Source organism: Diabrotica virgifera, chromosome 6 (genome assembly GCF_917563875.1).
Source record: "Diabrotica virgifera virgifera chromosome 6, PGI_DIABVI_V3a".
NCBI classification, from domain to species: Eukaryota; Metazoa; Arthropoda; class Insecta; order Coleoptera; family Chrysomelidae; genus Diabrotica; species Diabrotica virgifera.
Window position 1 is genome coordinate 55201372 of NC_065448.1, and position 10460 is coordinate 55211831.

The following is a 10460-nucleotide window of genomic DNA, read 5'->3' on the forward strand; positions in this document are numbered from 1 at the left end:
TGTGTATTGGTGACGTATCAGCATAGAATGCTTCATGCTTTGGCTCGAAAGCCTTTCGAAACAAGCAATACATTGATGAATAGAATTGTCACTATTTTCTGTGCCAGACTTCACTATAAAACCATACTGTAAGTAGCTTTCGTGGTATTTCTGATTAGCCTGCGGTTTAGGTTTTTAAACACTATCCTTTAAAGTCCCAGGGTTCAGCAAAAACTGCTTCATAGAATATGGAAGCACAACAACTGCACTGGCACTTTCGCAGACAGAGGCCCAGCATAATCGCTTGTTTCACATACGTGACGCGTACCACCTGAAATCTTCCCGCGTACCACCAGTGGTACGCGTACCACCGGTTAGGAACCCCTTATCTAACTGATAAATTAGATAATTCGGAATATTAGATAATTCGGAATATTAGATAATTCGGAATAATCACTACTTTCGATATATCTCGGATGAGTACTCAAACATCTCTATATTAATTTGACAACATATTACTCATTAGTTCTTGTAGTTTTTTTGATAGTTTTCATAATCACCAATTTCTCCCTATTTTGTTGGCAACACTTCACACTGAAGGAAGTAAAATAGGTTTGAAAATCAATATTAATAAAACCAAATGCATGCGAAACAATGCAAGAAATAATTTATTTTATTTACTAATTTAGGTACTATTAATAGCTCGCAGATTGAAGATGTGGACAATTTAACATACCTTGAAACTTTTACTTCATCGAAAATAAAAATCTCAAAAAAATAAACATATTATCCGACTCATTATCAGTTTTAAAAAGTTTCTCTAGTCAACTAGACGAAAATTCTGTTAACTTAAATCCCTACATCAAAGAATTAAAAATACTATTAACTAATCTAACAACTACATATGCAGTGTAATATATTATGTAGTATTCACGTGGTAAAAGCTCATATTGGTCTTGAAAATAATGAAAAAGTAGATCAATTGGCAAAAGACAGCATTTTCAGTGGCGAGGAAACATTGAATGATATTGGACTTCAAGAATGTATAATCATAAGTAAAACCAGACTATATACATGATAACTGGAAACTTCAATGGAATCAATACTGCATAAATTGTCCGACAAGGTATACTCTTTTACATCCGAAAATCCCGACAGATTATTGGCATAAAAATTTAGATTTTTCAAGATACGATATTGTTACTAACTCTCGACTAAAATTTGGCCATGCCCGTTATCCTGCACATCTATATAAAATTAATGTAATACAGTCGGATTTGTGCGAAAATTTCAATACAATAAGTGACTTAGATCATATATTTTTTACATGTGACAAATATGTGACACAAAGAAATCTATTGAATATGCAGCTATTGCAGGAAAACGTTTATTCCCCATATAATCTGATGAACTTACTAGCTTTCAACAAAACGTCAATCTTTAGGATTCTTCTAGATTATGTTAAGTCGTGTAAATTGAAACTTACGATTGGGTCTAGCTTTGCTACCTTTGCCTTATCTCCCTGGTAATAATACCCCGTATCCAGAACCTATTTTACTTCAAATCAGGCCCGAGGCACTACCTACATATTTTCGGGCCCCTAAATATAATTTAATAATAATATTAATTAAGTTAAGTAGTTAATATTGATATAAAATTTTTAATTGTTCTAAGATCTTCTTCTTCTTCTGAACGTGCCATATCAAGTCCTCTTGACGTTGGCGATTAACATGGCGAAACTGTCTTTGTCTCGAGCTATTCTAAATAGTTTCCTTTCTATTCTAAATAGCTTTCTTTTTTCCTGTCCACTCCCGGATATTCTTCAACCAAGAAGCCTGCTTTCTACGAATTCCTCTGCGTCCTTCGATTTTACCCATCATAATAAGTTGAAGAATATTATACCGGTCTCCCTGTACTACGTGTCCAAAATAGGCCATCTTTCTATATTTGATGTTATCAAGCAGCTCGCGGGCAACATTTGCTCTCTTAAGGATTGCCACACTTGTCAGAGTAGCCGTCCATGGTATTTTCAGTGCACGTCCGTGCAGCCACATTTCAAAGGCCACCAAACGATTAATGGTCGATATTTTTGATGTCCATGCTTCGACAACATACAAGAGGACTGACCAAATGTAACATTTAATCATGCGCTTTCGAAGTTTAAGTTTCAAGTTATCATTACTGAAGAATGAGCTCATTTTTAAAATTGTCATGTATCAAATACCATGTATTTTGTCTTTGAACAGTTTATGTTTAGGCCAAACTCTCTTCCCACTGTGTCAATGCCATTTAAAAGGTGTTGTAGTCTATTCATATCATCACTTAAAATAACTGTATCGTCTGCATATCTGATTGTATTTATCAGAATTCCATTAACTTTCACACCCCATTCCAAAATATGGAGCGCTTCCTTAAATATTCTATCTGAATATAAATTAAATAACAGTGGGGACAGTATACAACCCTGTCTGACACCTCTTTGTATTTTGCATATTTCTGTTGATTTTCTTTTTATGCAAGCTGTCGCTGTTTGACGCCACTATAATTTTTCTATGATTCGTACATCTTGACTATCAGCTCCTTAATTCTTTAATATTTTAATTAATTTGTGATGTTGTACTCGATCAAAGGCCTTCTCATAGTCAATAAATACAGCGAATGCGTCTTTCCTTGGATCTCGGCATTTCTGCAATAATACATTTAGTGCAAAGAGTGCGACCCGGGTTCCCAGTCCATTTCTGAAGCCAAATTGTGTTTCATCCTGGTCTTCTTCACATTTATCTCTGATTCTACTGTGGATGATACGTAGAAAGATTTTTAAAGTGTGGCTCATGTGGTTCTAAGAAGACCACAGTTGACAAATTTGAAAATTTATCTTGTTTTATTGCAATAAAAATTTTTTGATGATCTTTCCGGGCCCCATTAAAATGCGGGCCCGAGGCAGGTGCCTCACTGGCCTAGTGGTAAAATAGGCCCTGCCCGTATCGCTACTTAGTCTGTGGTTAGTCACCCTGATCGACCTGGGTGCAAAAACTTTTTTTCCCTTCCCTACCCTTGATTGTTCGATTGGATTCGTAATGGTCTTGGTGTGTGGTAGGTTTGGTTAAGCGTTGATTTTAAGAAGTGTTGATGACTAAATGGGCGCAGTTCCCAAAGTCCATAAAAGAAAAAAAAACTTTTAGTTAAAAGGAACATCAAGACCGTTAAATGTTAGAATAAGTGAACATTAATCTTATTTTAAAAATGGATAATTTGATAGATCTCAAACACGAAAGGGAAAATGAACATATAATTCAATGGAACGGTTCATGTATGTATAGTCCTGATAGAGGCTTTAGCTCTTATTGTTAAAATATTTAAATGTGAAGTGAAGGAAATTATTCTGAACAAATCTTTAAATCTTATTTAAACCATACTTAATATTGTTTTGAGTTTGCTTTTGTTAAGTGAATTTACTATTGTGACGTTATCTGACTTATATTCACGAACAATCCATGTTTTATGGGTATATTTGGTTAATCTAGTTAAATATATCTAAGTATTAAAGTATAATGATAAAATGTAATGTATAAAGATAAAATATTGTCATCGACTATTGAACTCATAGAGATGAGTATGATTTACAATTTTCACCACGCACTTGGGTTTTATAAAAATGTTCACAAAATATGTAGTTGTGGCATATACAATAAAAATTCAATCAATCTCAATTAATTAACTCCATTTCTTTAATTAAAGTATCCAACTTTAATTAAATCAATAGGCATAAAAATATTTTAGATTAAAACAGGCACGAAAACGTTCAATTCAATACTAGTCCAGAGAATAAGGTTTTTGTCGGGACACTTGAGCAGCCAGGTTGCAAATGGGTTTTTTTGGGTACTATATACCTAATACATTATAAATACAAAAGTGCCCGTCGCAGTTCGGACGAGAATTGTAGTTATTAACAAATAAGGGTCAAAAATGGCAGTTTTTTCGTTTAAATCGCTACAGGTGAAAATAGGATAAGTAAATATCTTATTTATAATATTCTTCTTTTAGTAGATAAGCCAAGGTTTAAAATGGCATTTTTTGAATTTTGATCCGATCATTTGTTATTTCGGAAATTGCAAAATAAGACAAAAATTTCGAAAATAAAAAAGTTGCTATAACTTTAGCGAAAATGACCCTACGAATTTCATATTGCATGAAAAGTTGAGTCAAACAGTCCACATAATGCACAAAAAATTCTAACACGATATTCGTCAATTACTTTAAATTTTATTCAATTTGTTTATCCTAAAAAAGAGCTTTTTTTTCACAATGTTATTGTTCAGAAAATAATAATGATATAGCAATTATGTGGAAACCACATGAAAGAAGCATGGTTATGTTTTGAAAGTATTGAAAAAAATTATTTTCATCACTCCGAAAACATTTTTCCAAAGTAGTCATTTTTGGCTTATAAACAATTTGAATAGCTTTGTTAATATTGACTGTAGAGTAAATCTACTTTGGGATTTCAAACGCTGGTATTTTTACACAAATTTTCAAAAAGGTTCGCGTAGGTTAATTACGGTCAAAGTTAGCCACTTTTATTATTTAATTCACAGTTACTTCTATCCTACATAAAATTCTCCTGTGACAGTGTTAGTTACCATACTACTCCGAAAGGGCTTGGCCTATTTTTATGAAATTTTACACGTATATCTTATAAAACTGAAAAAAGGTTTTAATCTATTTTTCATAACCATAAGCTATAGGGGGCCCCCCTGACATTTTTTTATCTTTTTTGGACAAAATTGTCTACCTTAATTTTATATGATGTAGAATTGAAAAATACATACAACCATTAATTTTCATTTTTCTATCATCAACCTCTATTTATTAATAGCCATTTATATATTTATATCTATAAAATTCTCCTGTCACAGTGTTAGTTGCCATACTCCTCCGAGACCGCTTGACCGATTTTTATAAAATTATATATCTCAGCTTCGCAAGAATGTAGGCTTAAGTCAAAAAAGAGGATTTTAGAGGAGAGGCATTTTAAAATTTTATGGATATGAATATGAGAATAACTCCGAATAAATTGTTACTTTAAAGAAATTACGTATACAATTTTGTTAGAAATATATCTAAATACAAACTGTGATAACTAGATAAATTTATAAAGTGTTTTTGTTAACCCCTATTACATTCGAGTCTTTTTTCCTCAGAAACATTTACTTCAACTTTGTTAAAACGCTGACCTAACTACAAAAAGGGTCCTTATTTTAGAGAGAATTTTCACAAAAACTAATCGTAAGTATAAGATCGGTCGTCCTTGACGAGAAGTAAACACATAAATTGCTTCACATTCTGCGCTATTCTGTGGCGTTAACTTGGGTCTGTATTCATACGAAAATGTTAAGTATATAACCAATTTCGCGCTAAACAAATATAAACACTTGGTGCCATCTCTTAGCGACTATTATTATTAACGTCATAGGTCTTTATTCACGAAAAAGATACTTTTATTTTTAGTAGATCTGCATTAATAAGTCAATTTCGTCAAATTTTGACTTAAGCCTACGTTCTTGAGAAGCGGCGATATGTATATTCGGTAGGTCGTAGAATCGGTCAAAATCTATTTTTTATATTCCTGGGTGATAAGGGGGGTTCCCCCTAACATTTTGTAATGTTAGGTGGGGATGTGTGTACATAACGTACTCTATAAGACTACGGGTACATACAAATTAAAAAATTATAATTAAAATCCATCAACAAGCTCCGGAGATATTAATCTCAGCATGTTTGAAAAATCAGTTTTATTTTTTGAGTGCACGGATTTTAATGATCTCACTCCACCGACCACTAATCGATTTCGTTAGGACGTCATCCCAGCCCAGGTTAGCTGAACAGACAGGACATGTATTCTGCCCCGCATTATACATCTCCTGAACTGAAACTCGCCTGGAGCTTTTTCTAAACTAATATTCATTATGTGAATAATATTATAGAATGAATAAAGGCCTTTATTATTATTATTATTATGTCATTTTTAAAGCTTTATTAACTACTCTGTTGAAGTTTAAAGTTTACTCAAACTTACACATAAACTATATACCTTCAGCATCAAAATGGCGCTAGTTAGGTTGCTTAATTGTTATAAACAAAGTAGCCGCCAATTAAATAAAAAAAGTGGCTAACTTTGACCGTAATTAACGTAGGCGAAAAGATTTTTTTGAAAATTCGTGTAAAAATAACAGTTTTTAAAATCGCATTATAGTTTTAGCCTAGAGTCAATATTAACAAAGGTATTCAAATTGTTTATAAGCCAAAAATGACTCTACTTTAATAAAATGTTTTCGGAGTGATAGAAATGAGTTTTTAATTATTTTTTTAAATACGTTGAAAACATGACTATTCTTATTTCATCTGGTTAGGTATTCAATAAACATATTTTAAAGTAAAATTGTGGTTTATTCCCAATAAAAATAATAAATTATGGAGAAATGTAATCAGGGAAGCTAAGTAACTCTGCATAGGCCATTGGAATAAAAGCAAAGAGAACAATGATGATTTTTAGTGGATGTATTTTTTTCTTTCTTTAGAAATATGTAGAGCTTAATTAAAAAATATGATTTTAATGCATAATCAATAAAAATAAGTAAAAGAAATAAATAAAACTGTAAGATTAATACACTGTACCTAAGCGCAAGATGAGTTTGTATAAAATGAATATTCAGTATCTACAGTTTGCATTTTTTAATAGATATTGAAAAATATTTCAAGTTTGTTTTTCCATCCAAATCTAATATAATCATCACTAAATATTAGCTTAACATATTAGTACAACCCCATTTTTAACTTGACATAAATTTCGCTTTGCTAAGTATTTATACGCAATAAAACTGGTTTTTACAAAAATTACTGCAAAAGACAACGATTTTTTAAAGCTATTCAAAACAGTGCTCACTAAGAATATGTATAATATTTAGTATTGGATGATGTTTCTTGTTTTATTAACAAGGAAATATGGAAAATAAAATCTAATTTTATTATTTTTTACAGATAAACAGTATTGTTCTGAAGCTATTTCTTTGTGGCATTTATGTAATTTAATATTCTAATTGGGAAATAAGCCACAATTTAAGTTGAAAAATGATTTTATTGACGTTTCGACTTACACTTCGGAGGTCGTTATCGAAATACAAAATATTAATTAATATTTAATATGTATGTAGGTCAAGTATGTCCCTGTAAGTTGTATCCACATGGAAAACTTTTATTATTATTTTACGAAAAAAAGTTATTCCTTATAAAAAGTTTTGCATGGTCCAAAACCCAAGATTCAACCATCAGATCAAATTTTATGAATGTTATATGAGGTATGTCAAAAAGTTTGAATTTCACTTAAGAGTAAAGTAGCTTTATTTTTCACAATATTGAAAATTGCTATTATGAAAAGTTGTTTGGAATTTAAAACTATATTCTAATATGCAATTACATCCTTCTAATTGAAAAAAAAAATATTTTTGAAAAATATGGATAACTACCATTATTTTCAGTTATTTCAATTCAGATAACTCTTTTATTATTAAGTTTACAAAAAAACGCGCTTTCTTAATAAAAAGTTCTGCATGGTCTAAAATACTCTAAAACCTAAAATACAAGCATCTTATATCAAATTTTATCAATTTTATATGAGGTAGGTATGTCAAAAAAAAAATTTAAAGTACCTTTATAGTTCAGAATATTTCAATTAGAAGGATGTAATTACATACTGAAACATATTTTTAATTCTAAATAACTTTTCATACTAACAATTTTCGATATTGTGAAAAATAAATGTATGTTACTCTTGAGCTAAATTCATATTTTTTGACATAGGTACCTACCTCATATAAAACTGATAAAATTTGACATAAGATGGTTGTATTTTAGGTTTTAGACCATGCAGAACTTTTTATTAAGAATCACGTTTTTTCATAAAATTAAAAAAAAAAAGTTATCTGAATTGATATAACTGAAAATAATGTTAGTTATCCATAATTTTTCAAAGAAAAAAATTCAATTAGAAGGATGTAATTGCATACTAGAATATAGTTTTTAATTCCAAACAACTTTTCATAATAGCAATTTTCAATATTGTGAAAAATAAAGCTACTTTACTCTTGAGTGAAATTCAAAGTTTTTGACATACCTAGTATAATATTCAAAAAATTTGATATTTGATGGTTAAATCTTAGGTTTTGGACCATGCAGAGCTTTTATGAAGAATAACTTTTTTCGTAAAATTAATAAGAAAAAAGTTTTCCATATGGATACAACTTACAGGGACATACTGTATAATATTTTTTTATTTTGATAATTACCTCCGAATTGGAAGTTGAAATGTCAATAAAATCATTTTTCAACTTAAATTGTGGCTTATTTCCCAATTAGAATAGTAAATTAGATAAATAGTATATTGTTATTTTATGCACCAATGAAATCAGAAAGTTTTTAAAGATTATATTATAAAATATATAAGTACATTTAATGTTCAAAATTTATTTTTCACAATAATTTTCTCTAGTTTAACAAAAATGCATTTTTGTAATATATAAAAAATATATAACTATGATTTTAAATAATTTATTTTACAATGAAATTTACAACATATTAAATATAAAACAATTGACTAGAGAAATACTAAATGAACTCAAAACCTTCATATTTATCATCAGCAATGTGTTCATCTTCCAGCAGTATGTGACCATCGATCGTGAATGCTGTTATGTATGTTGCAGTGTTTCCATTTAACTCTTCAGTTCTTAAAGCTACGATCACTTGGTCATTCGATGTGGGAACAAATTTAAAGCTTGAAAAACCTCTAGTTGGTTTGGCATTACCAATTTCTATCACATTCACATCATTAACATTTGCGTCAGCGGTAATAAGCACTGAACATCCACGATGTTCATCTAAACTCTCATTATACCTTTCTTTGCTGCACCGTCTTGGTAGAAAAAACCATCTCTTATGTACAGCTGACCACAGTCCACTTTCATGGATCATGTAACCAGGCCACTTTATTCCGATTATACCTCTTAATCTATTATATTCTTCAACCCAGTTTATATGGTTGATATGGCCTTCTTTGGTGATGGTTTTTATATATTGTGGATCATTATTTACAAACTCACCCTCTGCACTTGTCCATTCTTTTCCTATTGACCCTACGTAAAGCACTTCATCCCTAACGGTAGCCCATTCTGATTTGAAACCTTTTTGAGTTTTTCCATTACCATCCATAAGAATTAACCAAGGAATTATTTTGTTATTCACTAATTCAAACACTAGGCCAGTTCTATCATCAAACGTTAATAATTTACCATCGAACGTAACCAATTCTGACAGCTCTAATCCTCTACCTTTGAGGGCATAACTCGTTTTCAGCATGTCTGCTTCTTTTTGATCCCAATTAACTACTATGTGATGTGTTTGAGGATTGTACGTCAAATATCCAGTTTTGAAGTAGGAATACCAAGTATCTGTTTCTTTTTTACTATGTGAACTTTGATCTAAATCTGCGATTATACCTATTCGGAAAGTGTGCATGGATTTCGTCTTTATAGGCCTAGTTATTGGATAGGTATAATTATAATTACTTCTTCTATAATATGAACTACTGGTACCAGTTGAAGAATGTGTGTACAAGAAAAACAACAAAATTATGCCTGTTAGTCCCACTGAATACACAAAGAACGTCTGGCAACATATTGTCCTATTTACAATTCTATAAGCTGGTTGTGATTTTAGAGCTTTTCTCCAATCCTTTGGTGGAATCATCACTGGTAATCATCTATGCATATACACGTAAGTAATTTTTCTGGTGTAGACTAACGCCAACGTCATCTTTTTTTAACGAATACTTTTAATGACACATCTTCGGTTGATTTCAGGCAGAGTCTCTCACAGAGGAATTTATGTTGTTTCACAACATATTTACACTTGAATTTCAAAAGTTATGCCCTCTTTTAATCGATCTTAACCTAGGAATCCAACTGGAACACACAACACACGAATCTGACTGATGTGTCAGTGTCAGTGTCAGTGACAGCTGTTTTTTATACTGATCGATATTCTTCTTTGATTAGTAGCCACTTATTTCTAGTCAGGCAGCCACCTCAACTCTGCTCAGCTCTTTAGAAATAGGAATGGTGGATTGCTTTTTTAATTCTTACCATTAAAGTATTTTATTCTTGATCAATAATCAATATGACTATTAATCAATTCTAAAATAGAACAAACATTTGTGGGTACGATTGAGATCAAACGAAAAAATTACTGAATATTATGTTTTCAGTTTTATCCACTATTAAAAACCATTTGACTGTGTATAATGGTAAAACTATAGAATTTATTAATGGACTTTTTGGTATGAACCACTTACTTTCAATATTCCAACTGTAGTAGATTTCTAATATATCGATTTCTAAATTTAGTTTTTTACTTACCAAATACAAAAA

General features: G+C 30.8%; 1 protein-coding gene across 1 annotated transcript; it reads right to left on the reverse strand.

Annotated features, from left to right (window-relative positions):
- Positions 1–8567: 8567 nt before the first annotated feature.
- LOC114343207 (soluble calcium-activated nucleotidase 1) lies at positions 8568–10043 on the reverse strand. Its single transcript, XM_028294018.2, has one exon. The coding sequence runs from the start codon at positions 9778–9780 to the stop codon at positions 8641–8643; it is 1140 nt and encodes a 379-aa protein (XP_028149819.1). The 5' UTR covers positions 9781–10043; the 3' UTR covers positions 8568–8640.
- Between the last annotated feature and the right edge of the window lie 417 nt (positions 10044–10460).

Bases quoted from the DNA above. Each gene is read 5' to 3' on its own strand.
- LOC114343207 (XM_028294018.2), bottom strand. From the start codon at position 9,780: ATGATTCCACCAAAGGATTGGAGAAAAGCTCTAAAATCACAACCAGCT.